A 24,756-nucleotide genomic window follows, 5' to 3' on the forward strand; every position below is an offset into this window, starting at 1 on the left:
ATGATTTTAGCATGATTTAAAGCATGTCCAACAGGGGACCTAAAAAATGTCCCCTGTTCACTTTTTAGTCCCCTCTTAGTGGGTGTGTAACGACGTCGAGGTCCACTGTTAGATAGGTTGGTAAGTGCACACACACACACACACACACACACACACACACACACAATTGTGGCCCAAAAATAACAAGCGTGTCCCACATAGAGAGTTAACTTCAAACTGAGAAGAGCCGAGCAGTTTCCTCTCACGTGTTCGCCTCTGTCGGTAACGCTCACTCACTTTTATCCGACTTCTCTTCCTCACTTTCTCTCTCTCTGTGTCGGTGATGATAATTAGCTTCAAAGAGCAGGGTGACATTACAGTTTACAGTTGATGCTGAATCAACATGTATTGCCTGTTTCTGGTCAGTAATTTGATCATCACTTTCCACAAATTACATAACTGACCACTCCATTTTTCCAATAGTTACACATTTCAGCCTCAAAATTGCAAACTTTAACCCAGTAGTTTGATATTTCAACTTAAAAAGAGCACACTTCAACCTAAATGTTGAGCTTTCACCTAAAAGTTGCATCCTTCAAATGAAACGTTCATTTCAACCTACAAATTGCACAGTTCAACACAAGAGTAGCAGTTAGACTGCATTTTGTTAGCAGATACTTTGGTCCAAAGCGGACTTGCACCTAATGAAAATCTGCAAAACATTAGGCTACATATATTTTAGAAACAGCTAGATGCTAGATTCGTGACTAGATTTCCAGCCATTATGTAATTCTGTCTGCAGTTTGGTCCTCAGTGGGTATTGTACAATAAAATATCAGTGCTTTGTTTGCTTTCTATGAAAGTCAGAATCAACCGTTATTTTTCAGTAAAGGAGCTAGTCATTAAAAAACTACACAATGTAGAGGCTAAAAAAGCTCTATATAGCTGCAGACGTTAGTGATAATTCTCCATATCTCTAAATTTTCCAATTTCTGATAGCTGAGGTTTTTCTTTCACACGGCACAAGGTCACCTGGCTCACATCAAATCTATATGTAGCTCTTCCCCTGTGGCCTTGCCACTCACACACTGACAGTCTTTCTTTTATAACACGGTTTCTCTTCTCTCACACTGTCTGTAGGTTGCTCTCTCACTCTTTTACCCTTTAATTCTTTCTGTCTTTGCTTTACTCTGTCTTTCTGTCATCTTCTAACCCTTTACTTTTTCTCTCTTTGTCTCCCTCTCCCTCGTGGTTTCTCTGGCCACAGTTGCGGCTCGTTAGCACCATTTAGAAACCTCTTTCCGGCTCATTTGGCTCTTGGCTCATCCCAGCCGCACTGACATTAAGCAGTGTGATGAGCGACTGCGCCCCACGGCGGACATGACACCTCCGTCTCCATCAAAACTCACAGCTGAGCACCAACCCGTTTTTCCTCTGCTCTTTTCGTTCTTTCTTATCTGTCAGTGCAGAGCTGTAATGTTGTTTGTGTGCTCATTTTCCCTACAGTGAATTATAATGAGCAACAGCATGTTAACAAATGACAGAAGACACATGTGTATATATAAAAATATACAGGTAGCAGTGACGGACGGCAGATTCTCAACATAAACCAGTCATCTCTCTATTCTCTCTGTTGTTTCTCCAGCAGTAGACCAGCATGCCGTTGGTGAAGAGGAACATTGAGCCCAGGCACCTGTGCCGTGGGGCGTTGCCAGATGGGGTGACCAGTGAATTGGAGTGTGTTACTAACAGCACCCTAGCAGCCATCATCAAACAGCTGGGCAGTCTGAGTGAGTATCCTGTGGTTCAGTATAACAAAATATACTGCAATATACATATATACAATAATGAGCGAGTGCGCTGCAGTTGGCAGCAACGAAACGGGGCCCCAAAGTAATCTTTGCCTTCAGAGTACGCTCACTAACGTGCTTGTTTTATCACAGGCTTAGATTGTTATCATTGTCTGACAACATTATGTAAAGGATCCCTGCAGAAATACACTTTTTTCAAAAATGGTAAGAAGGGTTCCTTAATTGCTCTCATCAAAGCCACCAAACTCCATTGACGAAAATTTTAATTTTACCTCTCTGGTCTACCTCGATTAGTTAGTTAGTTTTTAACCCTTGAAAACACCACAGTCAAAAAATAACTCAAACAAACTAACCAACCAAGGCAGCGGTACACCAGCAACTCCTATGTTGTGCGAGGTAAAAGTAAACTTTAAAGGGGACAGAGAGCCTAAAATAGAGGAAGCTATGTAGCTTTGTTGCAACATGAATGTTTATTTAACCTCTTCTGTTGGAGTATTAAATGATCCACAAAAGATCAATGGTTTGCAGACAGTTATGAGATGGGAATCAATGGTACAAATACATATTTTGAGTAAATTGAATAAACATATTGTTTGCTAATAAGGCTGCTAATTGACTGTTAGCAAGCTCATTAGGTCAAAAAACCTTTATTTTCATCTCTTCAGTGCCTTTTTTATTGAACTAAATTGTGTCCAATACTGAGCAAAATGAAAGAGGGAAGCTATTGTGACTTACTAGCACAGGACTGGCGAGCTAGCAAGTTATGAGTTAGCTCGCCAGCTAGAGCAGTTCAACAACTAGCCAACTAGTATAGTCGGTACGTCACCAAGCTTAAAACCATATATTTTGCAAAGACAGGCAGTTTATTTTCTTGTCCAACTTCAGAGAGGGTTGGGAATCTCTAGGCACCTCACGATTTGAGGGCTACGATGCGATTTTAAAACAATTATCTCACTGTGTGACCACTTGGTACAGCAAAGTATTTGTAATGATCCATCCAAGTAGGTAGTAATGACATGGGGCAGATAATGAGTATAATATTCATTAACTTAGTTTAGTGTGGTAGCATGCTAACATTTGCTTGTGAATGACCAACATTGTCGTCCCTAGACGTTCGCCATTAGTATGGCTAAAAATACTATAAAAATTAAATTTGCCATCCAGCTAGATAACAGGCAGTGCTGCTAGGCAGTCAAGGAGGACATTTTGGTCACATGTACAGAGCATGTACGCCAAAACCAACAGACACAGAAGCAGTTTCTTCCCACAAGCCATCACTCTGATGAACAGCTGATTTCTGACTCACAGTGTCAGGAACAATTCCTGTGCAATAACCTAGTAACTCTGTCTCTAATCAGCACCTGTTTACTGGTTTCCACTTATTATTTATTTATTCACCATTCTCTATGTCATATTGTGCATTTAAATATTATAAAATTATTTTACATGAATTGTATTTCTTAACCATAATGTCTTGCATGTAATTTTATCTTGTGATTTTTATACCTGTGATTATTTTTAAGGCTGCCTTTTTTACACCTGGCTGGGGGACTACCGATGAAAATTAGCACTTTTTAGCTAACTCGGGTACATTTACATTGTTTTAATGTTGATTAATGTACACTGTCCCCTTTCAAATAAATAAAAAAATCTAAATCAAATTGTATATACTGTATACCAATACACCTACCTCAGGTCATAAGGTCTTATTTATTTTTTCCAGCATCCTTTGTTCCATCACACTGTGTACATGTGTACATGTATGCATGTATGTGTACATGTTTGTGTACCTGTATATCATATCCACCTTCAAAATGTACATAATGAGAATAATAGTTTACTCTTGCATCCTTTGCACTCTGATCACTGCACTATTTGTCAATATGTCTATATTGTTTTGTTCATAGTGTGTATGTTAGTGTTGTCTATACTGTAGTTTGTGTCTGATTTTATTATTATTTTATTATTGTGTTATGGTTTTTTTTGTACGAGTAAGCACATCGTGAGCAATGTACAATCCTGAGTCAAATTCCTCGTATGTGTACACATACCTGGCAATAAAGCGGATTCTGATTCTGATTCCTGACACTCTCCAAATTTGTCGTGAGCAATCAGATGCCAATGTGTCATCCTTGCCATTTTAAGTGCTGTCACACCCAAAGCTAATGAATTCAGAGCTATGTTCTTGGACACAAATCACTCGAGATGTGTGTAAGTGTTAACTCGGCCATGTCTGCACATGCTCATTAGATGTGAGGAAGGAGTCAGCATTAAGCCCATTAAAGGTGGATTTTGAGAAATTCATCAACACGCATGTAAAGATGTTGCCAAAATGCTCACTGTGACTGACCTACAGTGAAAACACAGTCTGATGAGTCATCACTCTGCAGGTCAGAGTCCAGATGCATCATAATAAGAAACCTGCGTAGTTCGTTTGAAACCATGCAGATATTACAGCCAAAGTTGTTGGGGGGGGGGGGTGCACAACATAAGCCTGAAAGAGTCAGAAAGAGATCATTTAGTGCAAATGTGGGGAAAAAAGGCTCTTTGGGTTTTGATTAACAGTGAGGGTCTAAATTAAATTCAGCCACAGCTCACTGTGCTCTGCCTCTGCTCCATCTGTCATGTCGTGGACCAAACGATAGAAAGAGAGAGAAGAAAGAAAAAGAGATGGAGAGACGTTGAGGGTATGCAGCAGGTGTTTGTGTGTCTGTTCATTTTTTAGTTGCTGGTGTGTTAGAGGAAGGCTGTATTTCTGCATCTCAGTAAATAGATTTAAACACACACACACACACACACACACACACACACACACACACACACACACACACACACACACACACACACACACACACACACACACACACACACACACACACCAAATGTCCTTTTAAGTATTCAGTCCGACAGGTGCACGGCAGGAGGCAGTCTGTCCTGCTGAGACAGACTGAGGGAGGAGGGAGAGGAGGAACGGCATCGACTGACCTCCATCTCTGTGAATGTCTCTTCTCATACATCTCCTGTTCTGTCTGCCTATTTTTGTACATTTTCTTAACTTTTTTTTATTTTTATTTGGGCTGTATCACACTGAGAAATGTGGAAGTCATAATAATTTGTGTTGCCCACAAACCTTTATGCCCGCTGCCCGACCTACCTGTGTTATTTCCAAATAAAAAGGACATTAGTTTGTTTGTTATTGTACAGTATTTATTTTTATGTTTTGGGGTTGTCCGTCTGTACGTCAGCCCCATTCTCATGAACCTGATATCTCAGGAACGCCTTGAGGGAAGTTCTTAAAATTGGTACGAACATTGATGATGAACTGATTAGAATTCAATGGTCAAAGGTCACTGTGACCTCAAACAATGCATTATTGGCCATTAACCCAGAAGTGATGCAGTAATTATGACAAAGCTTCACACAGATAATGTTTAATACAGCGATGAAGTGATGACGTCAACTTCACCATGTCATCATAATGTCCTGGAAAAATATCCATTATTTTTGGGGCCATTATTCAACTCAGGACCAGAAGGGGAGATTGAGCCCATATTTCACAGTTGGTCGGACACTGAGTAGGTGACCCTTATGACTCAAAGGTGTGACCTCAAGACAGGTTTTTAGCCTTGATAAATTGAGCCATTCCTGATTTCGCACGCATGTTTACTGGGACGGCACAATGAGTGAACAATAACTAGCCCAGTACGCGCTTTCACTTCCTGCCTCAGTCTCAATTTCGAGCATCGGTGGAATCGTGTGACTACAAACACTGTATTGAAATGCGCCAAGCTAATCATGATCAGTGTGTGAGTGAGTGAGTGGGTTTCACCTACATGCATCTAAAATTGCCAGGAGAAAACAAAAGCACCATATTTTGTGCAGCTATACTCCAGAGGAATCCATCTTTACGTAGTAATGAAGTACATCTATACCTGTTTAGCCAGTAATCAGTTCAACAAAGTATATCAATGGGTCAATGGAAAACGTAATCAGCAGATTTGTCAATAATGAAAACAGCCGTTGACAACTTGCCAGATGTTTTATGAGGAAGGAAAAACATTCAACAAGTTTATTAGGCTTTAAGGATACAAGGAGGAACAATACATTTGGTTAGAAGCACTGAATATAAATATAACCGCATTAATGTGATGAAATATTCTAAACTCAAGGTTCACTTACTTTTTGTAGAGCTTTCAACGGTAATCTTACTGCCTTCTTTAGTTTGGAAATTGCCAAATATCAGCGTCTTTTCAAAAGAATGTGTCATTGTCCCGGCTGTTTTTACTCCTTGTCAGTATTAAAGATATGTGAGGCAGAGCTCAGCTGGCGGATGTGGAAGTGTGGATGTACTCTGTTAACTTACCCAGGATGAAAGAATATTCTATGATAAATAAACTACAATATCAAACCTAACCATGTGTGTGTCTCCCTGTGTTTCGGTCCAGGTCGCCATGCAGAGGACATTTTCGGAGAACTGTTTAATGAAGCCAACAGCTTCTACCTGAGGATGAGCAGCCTGCAGGAGAGAGTGGACCAGCTGGCCGTGAAAGTCACCCAGCTCGACTCCACTGTGGAGGAAGGTAGGGACACTGTGTGTGTGTGTGTGTGCGCGCTCGTGTCTGTGTGCACATGTTTGTCTTTGTGCAGATGTGTGTATGTGTGAACAGCTTGTTCCACTTTCCCTGTTTGATGTCTGTCTGCTTCATCCTTATGTCACTATCTCCATATCCACAACGTGTGTGTGTGTGTGTGTGTGTGTTTGCGCACCATCTGAGTGTGTTTAGCGAACAGACAGACACTCAGGCATGCATTTCTAAAAGGCTTTTTAAAAGGTGTGTGTGTGGTGTGTATACAGAGTCACAATCATTATCTCTGTCATTAAGCGTTCACTAACTCTAAAGGTCAGTTGTGTTAATGCAGTAATTGATAGGCCTACAGACACACACACAATAACAAATGCTCACAGTCGGACTGGGCTGTGATTACAGGAGGATTTTAGAGCTATAGAGCTAGACTATGGTGGCCCCAAAGGCTCAAACTGAACTTTAATGTGAGATGTGAGAAACCCCTAATCTAGGGCTCTTTTCTCCCTGCCCTTCCTCATTTGCTCTCTGCTTCCTTCCTTCACGTCCCTCCTTTTCTCTTTTTTCCTCTCTCTGTTCTTCTTGAGAACTCTCTTCTCTCTCTTCTTTTGCTCCTATTATTTCCTCATTCTCTTGTTTTTCTCCCTCCTCTATCTCACCCCTTTTATTTCCTTTTAGTTCCTGCACTCTGTTTCCCCATCCATTTCTCTTTTAATCGTTTTCACTTCTCTCCCTCCTTCCCTGCATACCTCCCTCATCTCATTGTCCTCCTTCTTCCGGATTCTTCCATTTTCTTCCTCTCTTTACTTTCCCTTTTGTCTCCGTTTCTCTTTGTCCATTTTCTCTCCATATCTCTTTCTAGCCCAAACCCTCTCTTATTCTCTCTCTAATGCCATCTTCTTTTCTCTCCCCCCTCCAGTGTTTCTTTCTTTCTCTCTTTCGTTTCCTTTTTTCTTCTTTCATCACTCTCTCACTCCAACCTACCCTCCCAGTTCTTTTTTATTTTTCCTCCATTCTCAATATTCTTATTCCAACTCTGTTTCATTTCTTCTTTTTCTCATTCTTTTTAAATCCCCAACCCTAAACCACTCTTCCTGTAACACCCTCTTCTTCTCTGACTCCTTTATGTGTATTTCTTTCTCTCCTTTTCTCAGACTTCTCCCCACTTTCCCTCTGTCTCTCTCTTTTATCCTCTCTTCCTCCCACTTCCATTTTTTTTCTCCATGTTTTCCTTCTTTTCCCTGTTCTCCATCATCTCTATCACTTGCCTTCTCTCTCAGTCTTTCTGGTTCTCTTTCTCTCTTTCCTTGCTGATCCTGCCTAGTCATTCTGCAGTACGGCGGGCTCAGACAGACAGCATCACATAGAGCAGCGCAGACAGGGATGAAAAGGAAAAGCTCAGCACTCCTCTGTCTTATCCTCCTCCTCGCTTCCTCTCCCACACCTCCTCCGCCTCCCCCCTGCCCATACTGTTTCATCTCTTCTCTCCTCCTTTGTCCATCTCCATGCCTCTTCCTCCTACGTACAAGCAAATTCATCTGTCCTTTCGGTTCTTACCACGCATTCACTCTGTCATCTGGTACTCTTCCTTCTCTCTCTTCTCACTTTCCTGACTCTTTCACTCACTCCTGCCTTCTCCTCCTTCACCTTTTCTCTTGGTCTCTTTCTCCAAACTGGCAGGCAAGTGACACCATGAATGTTTTATGACACACAGGAAGAAAGGAAGTAAGGGACAATTAATGGATGAAAGAAGAAAGGGACAATGAAAGGAGGAAGGATGGAAGAGACAATTAAAGAAAGGAGGGAAGGAAAGGAGGAATAAATAAAGGGAGGAAAGAAGGAAAAGGGGAGGAAGGAATGAATATTTAAGGAATCAAAATGTTTATTTGCTTAGCATGTTATTAAATAGAACAAATTACATTAGAGAAACATTTATTTTTGCTTTGAAATATATGCTTTCTATCCATGATTGTTGTTTTTTTCCCATTAAAAAAAAATAGCATTCAATCAGCAAATTGGGTTTACATCCTATTCTACATTATACGTCTCCAGAGCCTCACCAATAAGCACTCATCTCATTGGTTGTTGGGTTTCATCTCTAATTGCTGCTCAAAAATGCAATTGGATGTGAGCTTGCAAAACACAAGTTCATGTGAATGTTCAGCAGTAGAAAAGAGAGACTGTACACTGCGTTTCACGGCATGTTACACCGTAACACCTCGAGTAACACAACTTGTATTTCAGGAGCCTTTTAAAGCCTCCTTTTACTTGGATGGCACTAACGAGATGTTTCCTGTATGATGTTGCACATTCTTCCTGGCATTAAAATGATTATTAAAACCATCGAAATAAATTCAGGTAAATGCAGCAGGAAGGCAACTGCGAGCCATGTCAGTCCCTTCGTCAGACTCTTTAATACATGAATCTGGTTATTAGCAGTAATAAACATAATTTACATTAATGTACGTGCGAGGAAGAAGAGTGTTAAAATCAGAGTGCAAGACAGTGCTGGGAGACAGGGGGCTAGAGGAGGTAGAGAGAGCGTACGGTTAGCGAGAGAGAGACCGTGTGTGTGTGTGTGTGTGTGTGTGTTGAGCTTGAGGTCTCTTTGAAGATGTGTCTGAATGAAAGTTGCATTAGCTACTAGTTTTGTGGATTATTCATTTGGCCGCAGGGACAGAAGCTTAGGAAGGAAAGATCAAACACCGAGCAGACAGGAGTGTGCTTGGACTGCAGAATCTGCACACACACAAACACACACACTGATGAAACAGCCAATCGCTCTTTATTGTTTGAGGAATATATCCTGGCAGTCAGAGGTTAAACTTGACATTTTTAATAATGTTGTTGTTGCAGAAGAGACAGTCAAGTAAATCACTGGTAGGTACATATGTCACATTAACACGTTTTAACCTTATTACTGTACACACTGGGCTGATGTACACTGAACCTGTGTGTGTGTGTGTGTGGGCGTGGGTGTGTGTGTGTGTGTGTGCGTGCGTGCGTGCGTGCCTGTACTTAGCCATCTGGTAGATCCTGGATAGCATTGCTGTACTGTAGTGTTAAATCTCTTCTGGGGTTAAGGGATTGACACACATACATGCAGTATTATCTCCATCTCTCACTTGACACACACACACACACACTTACTGGCTCCTGTTATATGTAGACAAATCATATTGTCACACAGTCCGCATCATAGACTGTATATAAAGATGGACGTGTCTCCACTTCTCCCACTGTACAAAAGTGAAGCCAAAATATCCCATAAATAGGCGCTGCAATCTTGCACTGGTAATGTCATTTGGAGCCAAAGTCACAGTGGGGGTGGACCCTAGTGATCAGACTACAGTAGCCAGGGCTGGATTGGTAATCTGGCATACCGGGCAAAAAAAACGGTCCCATAAAGCACAGACAGTGGCCCATTGGGTAATTTTCTGCACTGACGCTGGGCCGGCCCAATCACATCTCTGCAATGTCACCTCTCAGTGTTTCATAACACCCCTGATCTGACCCCCTAAATGGAATGATTGTGGTTCTCACTTCGTCTTCATCTTCATCTTAGTTGCTGCACGTCTTAAATAGGGATGAAACGATTACCGGTTTAACGGTAAACCATGGTAAAATTCCCGACGGTTATTATTAACGTACACATTTTAATTACCATGATAACCGGGTACAGTTAACCGCGCTATTATAATCTCACGGCAAACACTGTCCAGCGTCTCTCAGAAGCAGGCGCAGAATGCAACGTGGGTTTGTTTGGGTCAATGACAACACGGCGGAAGACAACGCTGTGGAGATTTTTCTGTCACTCTGATGTCCGGTGGTATTTTAGTTTTAATGAGAGCGCTGAGGGAAACTTGATTGAAGTAAATAACCTTGTAATGGACGCAGGGTGAGTTAACTTTTAGCTTTGGTTTGTCTCTCTGACTTGCTAACAGCGTGTAAACTGAAGCTCTCAGTGTTGCTGCTCTTGTAAAAACGCTACACGTTGTTCTGCTGCTGTGAGCGTCGTGTGTCGGCAGAGTCTATTCGTCCACTGCACATGATAACACGTTACGCAGTTTAGTCAACCAACCAGCATATCTAGAAACGCTACACACTCTGTATTTATGTCAGTTTTTGGGCTTATTGCAGTTATTATCACTGTCTTCTAAAGAATTTGTTTTCATGTAATTGTCCACGGGTTCATTGTATTACCTATATAATATAAAAACTTGATAATGCACACGTAGATGATTTTCATTTGTTTACAAAAGGTATTTGCTGTTATTTTATTTTTTATGTAAACAAAATGGCAATTGTATTTGTACTTTTCAATATAAAACTTGTTGAAATGGTTTCAGTGTTTGTATCAGTACATTTTAATATATTTTGGCACATTTTACCATTATAACGGTGATAATTTTGGTCACTATAATTGTGATATGAAATTTTTATACCGTTTTATCCCTAGTCTTAAAATCCTTCTGGCCAGTAACGTTACAGTTAGTGACGCAAAACTAATGGCTGTACTTTGGTACTCCCTTTTTTCATTAAAATTCAAGTTTCAGTCAAACAATTTCTTTACAGAGTAAATTAATTCCAAGCAGGGACCTCCTGGTCTGAAAAGTGAAACCAATGCTTAAGTGCCTTAAACCTGCATTATTTCTAATGGCCAGTAGAAGGCGTCGTACTGTATGTAAGCTTATGATAAAATTACCCTACTATTTCTCACTAGATTTATTACCTCAGTAACCACTTTTCTAATGAGTTTGTGGTCTCAGTTGCTAGTTTCAAGTCTTTTTCAACACAGCATGATGTTCTTTTGGTAAATTATTGTCCTATTTAGAGGAAAATAGATGATAAAGCAGTGTATACGGCGTGGCTTCCTTCTGATTGACAAATTTTTACTACGGCAAACTGTCATGCATAGCAATGCATATACCTCCCCAGCCCCACCTCTCATTGAAATATGGTCAGTTCTGGTTCCAAAAGGCCAAAATGCCAAACTCAAGGCTTTACGACTGTAGTCCACTAACCAATGGGTGATCCACTTATTTTATTTGTAATTGCTAACTACCAATCACCTGATTTTTTCCCAAATAGCTAACTTTAGACTGTTTTTTGTCTTAGCTAGCAAGCTAACACACAGCTGTCAATCATGATGCCGCACCCCCTTTTTAATAGCATGAAATAACTAATTCAAACCAAACATATCAGAAAATTAAGATTTGAACAGACACCAGTACTTCATAACTATCTAAAATAACAGAAACCATCTTAACGTGGCCCATGTCCCTTCCGCTGAAATGGAGGGGGCCTTTATGACCTATAATCCTGCCAGCCACCAGGGGGCGAACAAGATGTTTTGGTTTCACTTTTGGGGAGGTACCATGTCTTCTTTCTTTATATACAGTCTATGGTACCAACACTTACACAGCTGTCATGCTTCTCTGTGTGTGGGTGTGTGTGTGTGTGTTTGAGTGCATATGTTGTATCATGTTTCTATATGCATGTGTAGTGTGTTATTTTAGGCACTTACAACCACATAGCTGATGATTTTATTTTTTTTATTTTTCCCAAATTCATGTGGGACTTGTTAAATCCTGAACTGTTAATCATATAATTATGATCTGCACATTGCAGAATTACAGCAAATAGTTCTGTCAAATATGCATATTAAACGTGTCTCCAGGAATTATCTTGTTATTTGGAGTTGTTATTTCTAAACTTGTCTTTAATCCCTCCATTTCTCTGTCCTTTTTTTCTCATTCCAGTCTCCCTGCAGGACATAAACATGAGGAAGGCCTTTAAGAGTAGCACCATCCAGGACCAGCAGGTGGTGTCGAGGACCTCCGTCCCCAACCCTGTGGTGGAGATGTACCATCGCTGTGACAAACCTCCTCCACTCAACATTCTCAGCCCGTATAGGTCAGTAATTTAATACAACTGTATTATATTGGTAGTTTAAAAATCTGTTTGGTTTGCAGAGTTGTGCCAATTCTGCATATTCCTCTTTTTAATATGAGATTTTTATTTTTTATTTACACAAAGTTTTAGTCATAAATTACTAACAGGATTGGCAGCTGCTTCCAAACTTAGTGCTTAAAGGTCAATTGTGTAATAGGGCAATGTCTACAAAATTGCCATCAGACGATGTCTACAGTGAAACGTTGTGATGGGTGATGACATCGGGTGAGGCAGGGTGTAGCGGTCGTCTTATAAAGGCATGTGTTTCACACAGACACTTCACTCGTCATGTTGCGAGCCATGTTTCTACAGTAGCCCAAATGAACAAACTGCTCTACAGAGAGTGTTTCGTCACTACGTTGAATATGTACCAAGAAGAAGAAGAAATAGTAGTAGTAATAGTAGTCTGGTTTGTTAGAAGTAAGAAGAGATGTGAAATTTGGACAAATGGAGGAGCACACGTGTAATTTAGCACAAAAACCGACGGGACGTGTTTGCCACGGTAGTTTTGCTTGGAAAGGGAGGGGTGAGCAGTGAGTGAGTTGTTGGTTGCAATTCGCAACCTTCACCATGAGATGCCACTAAAACTTACACACTCAACCTTTAAGTAGAGTTAAAGCTTTGCCGGTTTATTGCAACAGTATTGCTTCAGTGACAACAAAGCAGAAAACATGTGAAAAACCATTAGTTTCTGTAAATTGTCCAATTAAGTAAAAATGGCCCAGAACCTACAATGAGATGGTTTTATACCTTTCAGGCACAGATCACACAGGTAGTTTGATTAACCTCAAACTATTTGAATTGTTAATGGTTACATCTGTGAGTTGATCAAATGTTAATAACATATTTAGCAGCACATACCCATTTAGCCTGGAATATGGACAGAAAACCTCAGCAACATGCTTCAGCTATTCAAAAAGACAAAATGTAAGAACCATTAGCTTAGCAGAACAAAGGCTAGCTGGGTGAGGGGGCAGGAGTTCAGCTCTCTGCTGCTCCGACTTCATTATTGGTTATTACTCACGTGGCTATGTGCTCTGTCTTCATACATAATGAAAAGCCAGTCACTCTTCTAAATCTTCTAAATCATTGTCTGATGTCGGGATCCCAATAAACCTTCTGGTTTCAACACAACCTCTGTGGTGATTCAATAAATAATATAATTTATGTATTGACTCTGGTGTTCAACACAGATTAAGTATTAAGTATGTTGGTCCATTAGCTATTCAATACATTAGTGTTGACATTTTGTTGCATCTGCTCCTTAAGCACTCACACATCCGGCTCCATTTTTGTTCCATCTTGCCCCCAACGCAAATCCTATTTACCCGGCAACCCCAACCCTGCCTTTATCCTTGCTTTCCATCGATCCAAATATTTTTACTATATTTCACCCACCATCTCTCTTTTCCTCCGTGCAGGGACGACAAGAAGGATGCACTGAAGTTCTACACGGACCCCTCTTACTTCTTCAACCTGTGGAAGGAGAAGATGCTGCAGGCCACAGAGGACAAACGCAAGGAGAAGCGACGGCAGAAGGTATGGGTGTGCGTATGCGTTAGTGTATGCTGGTGGAGTTCACTTGTAGGTGAATGGATTTGTGAGTGCATGTCGGGGGACTTCTGTATGTGTGTCATTGGACAATTGCAGTGGGCAAGATGTGTGTGAGGAAGTGTGACAGAACAGTAAATACAATTCATCTTCTGCTTTAGTTTGCTAATCTATCTTTTCCTGCCTAGTTGTGTCTTTTATTTATGCTGTTATTTCATTTTCTTACTGTACTCCCCATTTAGCTTTGCTTTGTTGTGTACTTGGTTATTGATACAGCAGCAGTTGGGCAGGCTCATTATCCACAGACAAATAAATGGCCAAAGGGGTTTAAACGTTGTGCCATAAACATAAAATCAAGTCATAAAACATATTTATATGAAGATGTAGCTCCTAGATTATATACAGAGCTATTATAGTGCAGTCTTGTGTCGTAATCAGACTTTTTTACAGAAGTAATGTTGACATGCCGCGATAGAAAAAGCCTGGTGTAAAATTAAAGATGGCTGAATTCTATGTAGCCGCTTCATTTTAAGGGTCCTGGTATTTTGCATGCTGGCAGACACTGTCATGGCTTACTGGGACAGAACAGAGACATTGTTAATGTTATTGGTAACATCTGTTTTTATTGCTATAACATTGTGTGTGCTCACATGTGTAACACAGTGTGAGATCAATTTGGCATCTTAAAATTTAGGTTTTCATTTGTTGTTCTCAAGTCAGGTTTTATGTGTTAATTGTGTCTTAAATCTGGTTTATTTTTTTTTTGCATTTCGTGTCTGAAAATGTGTCTGAAAATAAAAATTGTGCTTATACCATATGCACATATATCTATGTATTGCAAAGAACACGTTATAGGTTTATGATGCAGTAGCTCTATAATGTAGAACCCGTGGTACGTAATTTATCTTGTTTTGTAAGAGCTGAGAGGGAATATAACCTAACCTGAATAAAACATTTTTGCCAAACAAGTACAGTTTGGATAGCAGAGATGATATTTGACTCTTATTCTGTGTTTGTGCTTTATACCAGTGTGAGGTATGGATAGTTAGCGCTATATTTATTGGATACTAAAGGCTACAAGCTACACGGACAGTACAGAGTGGACGAGCAGCAGGAGGTTCAGTCATTCAGGCGAAGGGGGAAAGAATTATAACTGTGTTATGATCATTTCTGACAGCTCTGTCTTCCCCGTTAGTTCACTTTAAAACTCTTTTGGACAGTCGCTAGGTGTTCATTTAGACCAACATAATTGGCATAGAGATTTAAATATTTCAGAGCTTTCAGTATTCCCCTTTGATTCAAGTCACTTGAAAGTGCTACACTTCTCTCCATCAGTTCTTTCAACAATCATTCTTCAAACCCCTGAACAGCTGCTGCTGTATGTTTGCTGCACTTTGTCAATATTTCTGTTCAATTTAATGCTGCTCACATTTTTCTGTTCCCTCCCTTCAACCTGCAAACTTGGCAGAATAAAATTACTTTACAAACAAAGTAGTTTTGAGTTTTCACTCTCAAACAAATAACAGGTTTGAATACCCGGGGAAGCTCGGCTGCAGAAGGATCGCTCATCCTCTTTCTTTCCCTTCGTCCTTCCTTTTTCTATTTTTTCAATAGTGTTACCTCGCCTTCCAAGGCACATACACCGCCCTTCCTCCTCCTCCTCCTCCTCCTCTGCTCAGTCTTAACACACCAGCTTGTCTTTCTCCCATGTTTCCATAGGGCTGTCCGGCCCACCCTGACAGGCCCCACTCCAGACAGGCCCCACCCAGGAGCCCCCTGTCCATCTCTGTAAGACAACCCCCGACCCCCAGCCTGCTCTCTCCTGCCCCCCTACTTTCCCCCTGCACACCCCACTAACACAATTACACACTCACCTGTTATAGAGGATGTAACAACTCAGGTAAGACACACAGATGCACACAGAGGGAAACACAAATATTCAGCACAAAACAGGCCTGTGGTTGTGTTTCACTAATATTCACAAACACAGATACACACAGACACACCTTCCCTTCTGTTTGTATCCGTGTGTGTCACGTTGCTTTAGCTTGTCACCTCACCTCTCTCTAACCCTCTGGGTTTGGTTTGGTTCCTGTCTTGTGTTTTAATACGTTTTGGCTTTGTTGTCCATCGTCTACTTGTGCGTGCGTGCGTGCGTGCGTGCGTGCGTGCGTGCGTGCGTGCGTGCGTGTGTGGGTGTTGGTGTGCCCAATAGTGACTGGGTGCTGAGTAGACTAGTGCGTGTGTGTGCATGTGTGTGTGTGTGTGTGTGTGTGTGTGTGTGTGTGTGTGTGTGTGTGTTGTGTGGCAATGTGAATTTACCCCGTGGTGAAGGAGCTGGTGATGGGGTCCTGTTTTCTTCCTCTGCCCAAGAGAATTCAGTAATCAATAACTAAGTTTCTTCTGTTTTTCTGTCTTCATCTTTATCTTTTCCAGGAGCAGCAGAAGCAGGTTGAGGACCCGGGCAGAGAGGTGAAGAAGGTCAGTGAGGACATACACATGGATATCATTATCAGTTTGTTTTTACACCATTGTTGACTTCATTCTGCAACTAGAATGAAATTAGCCAAGAATTAAAAACTGAAATTAGCATGAAATTATCTCTGTGATCAGTGGATCCGCTCACATCCAGGTTTCTCTCATTGAACTCTGACTCGCTAATTTGTTTTGTTGACCAATAGCAAACTGTTGACAGGGCTGGCCTTTTAGAGAAGGGATCACATGAGAGACTGAATAGAGGAAGCTTACTTTTAAATACTGTAAACCTGCTCTGCCCGTGTGAACTCTGTATAAACTGCTCAAGAGAAGATGCATGGATGACAATTACAAATCTATCTTTTGAATTGATGTGATGTTAACTTACTGTGTGGATAGCAAGCAAAGCTAGCCTGCTTACTTGTATTCCTGTTTTCAGGAATACAGAAATGCTCATACATTTTAAAGATGTTTAATGTAGTTTAATTTATTACAAACATTAAATAAATATCATGTTTCTGAAATCTGCCACATGTGCTACCTGCATATATCTGACGTCACAACCCCAATGTCAAGAAACTTAGTCTTAAAGAGTTTCTTGGAATTTCATTTTAGTGACTGGCTTTAATTTACTGTTTTTATTACTCATGAAAGACAGTTTTCAAATGATGGCAGCTCTCCGTAGAAGTCTCTATTATCATCTTAAGTCTAAATTTACAATATTTAGGCTTAATAAGTTCGTGCACTGTACTTTATTTATTAATTAATTAATTAATTGCATCAACATTGCACTAGATTGCAGAATTAAGAAAATCGCAGAGGTGCATAAGAGGAGACAAATGTGATGTAAGTATTAGAGAGCCAACAGTGAACTCGGGGAACTCAGCTTTTTATTAGTAAAATTGAAATGAGGAGACCATTGCCTGTATGGTACTTAAGTAGTTAATCACAAACCATCTTCACTGATAGTATATTACAGCAACTTGCTCAAGCATAGACACTGTTTGAGATACTCTCCGGTGCCTATTAACACGGTCCCTAGTGTGGTGTTAATGAGGTGTTGCTGTTCTAATGCTCCAGATCACAGAAAGTGAATGCCAAAGTGATACAGTCGCACAAAGCAGTATGGCAACCTTTTTACCACATGTAATCCTTTCAGTCAAAACTATAACAACACCATCACTTACATTATTCAGTACGTCAGAGATGTGATTTGTAGAAGATATTGTAGTCTTGTGTATTGTTAGCCTTGACTGCAAAGAAAAAATATGTGCCTTTCCACTGTTTTACCTTTTGAAGGTGCGTAAGGCTCGCAACCGACGTCAGGAGTGGAACGTCCTGGCTTACGACAAAGAGTTCAGACCAGACGCCAGGCTCACCCCCTCACCTTACCATGGCATGTCTTCAGAAGGCTCCCTGTCCCCTGATAGCAGGTAAATACACACTCAAGCTTCCCTGTATGTGTGAGGTTTGCCTCCAGGGTCCTGTTGTGTTGTCACAGTCTAGCCTTGGCAACATCGGCCCTGTTTATGTGTTGAGTTGTCTCTCTCCGAGGTTTAGGGGCAACAATATCAATACTTTACATGAGTGGTTCACTGGGAATACATGCAGGGGGACAAACACTCATGGGTCAGATTATTAGGACTGGTGTTTCAGGGTGAGGTTTTTTGCATTGGGATGATATGAAAAATGGAACTGACCAAACTGGCTTTACTATTTTCCTCCTTTAAAAGCCTAAAATATTGCTGATATAGTATACATAGTATATAATTTGCAGGTATCTTTTCACAACCACTCACAGTCTCAGTTACTAGTATTAAAGCACAGACGTGCAAACTGAGACACAGATGTATGCAGGACCAACCTACCTGCTGTATTGTTTTAAAGATCTATGCTGCCCTCTTCTGGACAAGGTGATACAGAGCACATGAATTTATATTTTATTTTAAAGTTTGACATACAAAATCTTTATAACAACAGATAAGATCAAACAAAAACAGAGATTCAGCAGAAAATAAATGATGAATGCGGAATATAAATGAAAGTGCTCAAATGAAAATATTAACCAAGTTACTGATAAATTATATTTGGTATGTCTACATTTTATCATTATGGCCAAAATGATAAGAATTACTAATTTAGAGCTGATTGTTACCTTTTGTTTTCTTTTTCTATATTTCATTGTAAACCCTTTGCAGAACCTGTTGAATATCAGATTGTATTCATCTGTTATTCGGATACAATTGACTTGAATTAGAAAAATAACAACAAACAACAATAAATGAAGAATGTAACCAAATATTGAAATGCATAAAGAAAATAATGTACTGGCTGTAACTGTGGTAATCCTATATTATACTGTGTTGAAAACCTATTTTCTTTTCATTCACTCCAACAGGTCAGTGGCGTCTGACTCCTACCCAGCCAGCCCCAACCACCCCTCCACCCAGGCCCCCCGCGCCGTCCACCCCACCGACCACCTCGCCAGGGACCACCTCAGCGCCGCAGCTCAGACTCAGTCACTGGATCGAGGCCTCAGGCCGGCCAATCAGCCCCCGGGTGCTGGAGGGCCGGCGGCTGCAGGGAGACACGTGGCCTCTCTGGGCAGGGCCCCATCAGGACACGGGGTCCAGGCTGGTGGAGATCCTACGGTTAATGGGCCGAGGCAGTCAGTTAAGGAATACCGGGCCGGGCACGGGTATGTCATCTCATTCATGTTAATGTGAATGGATTTGTCTTTCTATTCATTTATTTGGCGATGGTCAAGATTTTTCCTGCTGTTTATACAAACCTTTGTGCTGATTCTGGTTAAAATTTGCTTTTGAATTAACACAGGCAACACTACAACATTAAAACAATGGTTGCTTCTGAGCTGGGAGAATTCATTTTTAACAGATTCACCTAAAATGTCAAAATAACTGAAAGTTAGACAGTATTTCAGGTTTCTATTACCATCACTATCTCAGTATTTTCGCTTTAGTTTTGTGTTAGTTTCAGTTCCCTAAAATGTTATTTCTGTGGTGGACACTCTTAGTTTAGAAAGATGCAAAGTCTGTGTTTGGGGTAATGTGGAGCCCAGCAATAATCCAGATCACATTAGCACTGTCTCATGGCTTTTACCTTTTTCTATTCTGATAGCTTAAGGAAGTGAAACTGGATTTTTAAACTATAAAGGCTGGGCTAATGTCAACCAACCGCTGCTTTGAATGTTAAAATGAAATCGTCACACCCTGTAGACCTTACACCCATATGAACCAGTGATGTGAGACTTATAAAATCCCACATTTACAGCTGTGTTTGTATCTATTGCACATGGCCCTAGGAATCTATACTTTAGATCTTAAAGTATCATTTCAACATTTTGGGAAATACGCTTATTATTTTCTTGCCAAGAGTGAGATGAGAAGATCGGTACCTCTCTCTTATTCCCATAAATATGAAGCTACATCCAGGACAAAGGTAAAACATCTGCCTACCGCCACTTCTAAAGCCACAAGTTGGCGTTTTTACACTTCAATTTTTTTACAGATTAAAAGCCAGGCTAGCATCTTCCCCAAAATATCAAACTATCCCTTTAAAGCTCCACCTATGTATTTAGGCAATGTTAGGCATTACTGGCAACTCTCTAGCAGGCTTTTGTTTTAAAGATGTGTTATTCAGTGGACTTTTAGATTACCATATTATTATATTACCATATATTACTAAAGGTCCAAAGATCATATGGCTTGTTAATCCCCCATATCCACTAAATAAACCAAAATAACCTTATACACTTTACGGCACTTTTCTTCTTTCCTCTCCCCCCTCCCACTAGCGGCCAGCCCTCCACCATCCCAGAATACTATATCCCGCCTGCCCCTCCCCCTCCTCCACCAACCATCCCCTCAGCCCAGACCGCTTTCGACTCCACCACGGCCCCGCCCTCCGCCTCGGCTGTCCCTCCCAACTCCTCTGCCCTCTCCCGCCCCTACTCCCCTTCCCCTCCTCCTCCCCCGGCCAACTACGTACCCTCCCCTGCCCACCCCCCCTCAGGTGTACCCCCTGCCGCTCCTCCCCCTCCTCCACCTGGAGTCCCTACAGGCCTCCAGGCTCACCCGTCACCACCGCATGCTGCCGTCGGCCAGTCGGCTGTGGATGCACCGCCCGCGACCAGAAAGTCCACCATGCTGGGGATGATCCCGATGAGCGACGCCCGCTCCGACCTGCTGGCTGCCATACGTAGAGGTAAGTGCGTGATTAACTATGCTTTGAAAAGTCAATGGTCAAGATTAAGTTTATATTTAATACCGTATGAATGAGTTATTCATGTTGTTTGCTTGTTACTTTTAGTATTAAGATTAATTATTTTAAATACTTAAATTATAATTTTAACATCCTACAGATGCCATTACTTTATTATATTTTAGGAATAGTAGGATAATATAATCAGGTGACTGTGATTAAGTGTTTAAAATCCAAATTATACCACATTGTTGTATTTCAAACTACGGTAATATACAGTACATTCTTGTTATAAGAAACGATGAATTTGGGTTTTCTTATATGACTTCACACCCTAAACACCCAAATTTTTGAATTTGGGATTTTGTTTTTACAGACTGAAGGTCAGTTTACCTTTCCTTTAAGTAAAAAAAATTGACTGTTGAAAGGAATTTTATTCATGGGGACTTAACACTGAAGCTCACACTGGTCTGCACCCTGCTGTGTGCATTTGTGTGTTCTTTCAGTAAGAAATTAAAATTCAGCTTTTTAAAAACATAAACAGTATCAATATTGAACTTTGTTTTTGAGCTGTGGCCAGGGACCGCCGAATTTCTAGTCACGGCCATGCTAACCCCCCCACGTCCTCCCTTCCTGCCCTCCAGGTATCCAGCTGAGGAAGGTGCAGGAGCAGAGGGAGCAGGAGGCAAAGAGGGAGCCCGTGGGCAACGATGTGGCCACCATCCTGTCGCGCCGTATTGCTGTGGAGTACAGCGAGTCCGATGACGACTCCGAGCTCGACGAGAACGAGTGGTCTGACTAAAAAATGCTTAAAAAGAGTGAAAGAGAGAGAGATGGGGGCTTGGTGGGTGGTGGTGACCGGGAGTAGGAGGGGAAGAAACATCGAGACACTGAGGTGGAAATGAAGCGGTATTTTTACAGAAAAAAATATTCAATAAAATTCAACCATTCATACATACATACATACACACCTACTTACATCTTGTGTTGCAGCCTCTTTGAACATCTAGCACTTCTACAGCAACAGGTTGGTCATTTCAGCTTGCGTAGTTGCCCCTGACACCGCCTAATCTTGAAGTGAAACCCTAGAGGTTTGTGTGTCTGACCGCCCATGGTGCTTGGCACAATAAACAAATGCACATACTCACATTCACACCATTTTTCAACACTTTCCCGCCCCCGTTGGCTCATTTTTAACCATTAACACTAAGCTGTGAAAAACAAACGCTCCAACTTCTTCCCCCCTACATATTTGAGTGATAATTATTAGCAATATTACAGGCTCTGAAAGTGTAGGTATGTGGGCCCCTAGTGAGTACGGGGGTAATGTGTTTACAAAACACATGGTATAGCACAAGAAAAACTAGTGCAATTTTAACTTTTCTGCCAAATGTTAAGAAAGACTGTATGAAAACAAGTCAGGAAAATCAGGGAAAGAATTTACTTAAAGGACTACGCCACCTCACAGGGCCGTGCCTGTTTACAAAACATGTGCACTCTCCTTAAAAGGCTACGTCGTCATTCTGAGAGTTTGGCTCAGTGGTCACCTTAACCTACACGAGACAATAGAATCAGCACAGAAACTATCTCTATGTGATTTAACTCTGGCTGGTGTGCATGCTAACATAGAATATATAGCATGTTGGCTAACTGTAGTTGTAGCTAATTGCATTGTTAGCTAGCTTGAGTTCAATTTCTGAACCTGCTGGGTTTTGTTAAAATATATAACATTAGGGATAAAAGTCATTGGAGCTATTTAAAATAGGAAAAGATTTTGTAGATCTTTTAGTAGATCTCTTCTATAAGTTGTAGCTTATACAGAAAGTGAGCGAAAATTAGCTTAACAGCTAATAATTTGAAGACCCGGTATGTATTTTTTGACACAGGTTTACTTTGATGATAAATCAACAATTTGCCTCTTACTCAACTGATTTTATACCAAAATACAGGCCAATTGTCCTGTTGTGTTGCCAAACCGTATACTGCATCAGAAAACATTAACAATTTAGGTTCAAGTGTTAATATACCTATACATTAATTAATGGGTAATGGCAAGTTCCAGTCTTGTATTTTCAATTTTGGTAACAGGGCAATGACTCTGTTTACAATACTGTTTGTGTCTTTAATGTCTTGTATATTACATTTCATTAAATACTTCAAAATATCACCTGTGAAAACATAAAATAATATTAAGTAGCATTCAAAATGCTCAAGTTTCATATTTTTAAATATTTAAAAGGGGGTTTTGTAACTCAGTTTTTCAACATGCTGTATAAAGTTAATATGTCCTGTGACCTGACATTATGATTACTGGACATGCACTAGAAATAGCCACAGAGAGAAAAGTGATGCTGGTTCTCTTGTAATGTTTTTGTTAAAGCGATTTGAAGGCCAAACTCTCAAAGCCAGTGTAGTCCTTGAACTCGTACCTGTTTAACATTGTGATGTACAGTTCTCCTGTTGGGATAGTGTAATAGCTGAAACTGTGACGAAAGACGCCACCCACCCAGGTTTACGCTGGTTTGGGAAAACAAGTGCCACCAGCCTTGTCGAAGTTTCGTGAAAACTCCGCATTCAGCCTTCATATCACAGCATTGAACAATAAAGTGAGCGAGCTTATGCCATTAAATTTTATTTTTGGTCTGTTTGTAGTCATAACATGAAGTCTAACATTTCAGCCAGTGACTGTGTGCTGTGGTATTGATCTTATATAAACGCTTCCACACTTAACCACACCGGAGCCGCACTCACAAAGCTTATCATCCTCACCCGGGGTCAAAGGTCACTATTTTGTATGACCTTTATTCACTCTCAAACGACCCTGGATCAGCACTGCTGTCTATGGAGGCTTTGTGAACGCAGCCCCTGGACTATAAATACATAAATGTAAGAGACTTGCAACAGTAATATATATTATCTCTTTTCAGTATAGGTTTGGCTAATCCTCAGTATGAGCTGATTGGACTGTAGTGTTTTTATAACGTGGTTTTTCTTTTTAAAATGTGCTGCAGTGAGTTGTTTACTTTGGTTTATTTTAGGGTTTTCTACTCGAGGCCAGGATTGAGGTACCAGATAAAACAGTATAACTCGTGTCAGAGAAGCCAGTTAATGGGTGATTTGTTTTGTTGTTGTTGTTTTTACCAGATACACCTGTTCTTAATCTAATCTCGAGCCAAAGCACCGTCTAAATATCCCATAAAAAGCAGGAGTTTGTGTTTCTTTCCAGGCCAACATTGAGTTAAGAAGATTTTGAAGGTCTTTTTTTGGTGCAGCAACTTTGCAGCAAAGCATTCTAGGTGTAATGCTACTGATCATTTTGAATGGTACAGTGAGTCACAGTTGCCTCCTTTTTAATGTTAAAGATATTTTCCAATACTGTTTTATTTTTAGACTTTAGCGATGGTTTCAATTTGTCCATTTATGTTAACTCGAGAGAATTTGATCCTTGCGATGAGTGACTTGAGCAAAACATGCATTTGGAACAGTTTCTGATATTGTGGTAACCCAATCCCATCCGGTTTCATCCATTATAAAGTGAATATTAGCAACAATGTGTAGTTACAGCCTGCTTCATATTGAAATACAGATAATGAAATGCTGTCAAGACAAGTTATATGTAACCACGATGTCTATAAAAACATCACATTTTTAATCAAGTTTAGCCCAATTTTAACCAAGTTGTCTTTTGACCTGCAAATACAAAATCAGTGATAACTGAGTAATTTACCCGAATAGATGAAAATGACGCGACCAAGCAGAGGTCTGGGGTCCGTCATATATCTGAGAGACTGTTTTGACTGCACAGGTTCGAGGCATTTTACTGTATTAGTTTATTATAGAAAACATCAAGATTTTGAAAAGGATAGGGCTCAAAATAACTACTATTTTGTTGTTGTATATAAATAGCACACAGTAGTTGAGGAAACGGCTCACTCAATAGCTGCACTCTGTTAAAAATTACAAATTAAAACTGAATAAAGGACTGGACGATGGATAGATGAATTGTCGATGGGCTCTTGGTTGTTGTCACTGATCGTTTGGTAAAGCATTTAAGGAAGACCTGCGTTTATGGACATTTTATTGAAACAAAAAAGCACATATGCACAGCTAGAATGTGGATCTGCCATAGACCCGGACCAAATTTCTCGTGAAAACAATTGCACGAGCCATAGGTACAGATT

General features: G+C 40.6%; 1 protein-coding gene across 3 annotated transcripts in view; it reads left to right on the forward strand.

The window, feature by feature from the left end:
• Positions 1–23,209, forward strand: part of zgc:109889 (uncharacterized protein LOC553542 homolog) — a 42,807-nt gene extending 19,598 nt beyond the window's left edge. Inside the window, exons 2-11 of one of the 3 annotated variants that reach the window (XM_046064797.1) lie at positions 1,625–1,769; positions 6,236–6,370; positions 12,136–12,289; positions 13,750–13,867; positions 15,599–15,667; positions 16,316–16,360; positions 17,654–17,787; positions 18,753–19,052; positions 20,169–20,578; positions 21,220–23,209. In XM_046064797.1, coding sequence (XP_045920753.1) covers positions 1,637–1,769; positions 6,236–6,370; positions 12,136–12,289; positions 13,750–13,867; positions 15,599–15,667; positions 16,316–16,360; positions 17,654–17,787; positions 18,753–19,052; positions 20,169–20,578; positions 21,220–21,377 — 1,656 coding nt within the window. In that variant the 5' untranslated portion in view covers positions 1,625–1,636 and the 3' untranslated portion in view covers positions 21,378–23,209. The remainder of the gene's footprint in view (positions 1–1,624; positions 1,770–6,235; positions 6,371–12,135; positions 12,290–13,749; positions 13,868–15,598; positions 15,668–16,315; positions 16,361–17,653; positions 17,788–18,752; positions 19,053–20,168; positions 20,579–21,219) is intronic. The other 2 variants (XM_046064798.1, XM_046064799.1) reach the window with 2 other exon arrangements.
• The last annotated feature ends 1,547 nt before the right edge of the window (positions 23,210–24,756 follow it).

This window comes from Micropterus dolomieu, linkage group LG12 (assembly GCF_021292245.1).
Source record: "Micropterus dolomieu isolate WLL.071019.BEF.003 ecotype Adirondacks linkage group LG12, ASM2129224v1, whole genome shotgun sequence".
NCBI lineage: Eukaryota > Metazoa > Chordata > Actinopteri > Centrarchiformes > Centrarchidae > Micropterus > Micropterus dolomieu.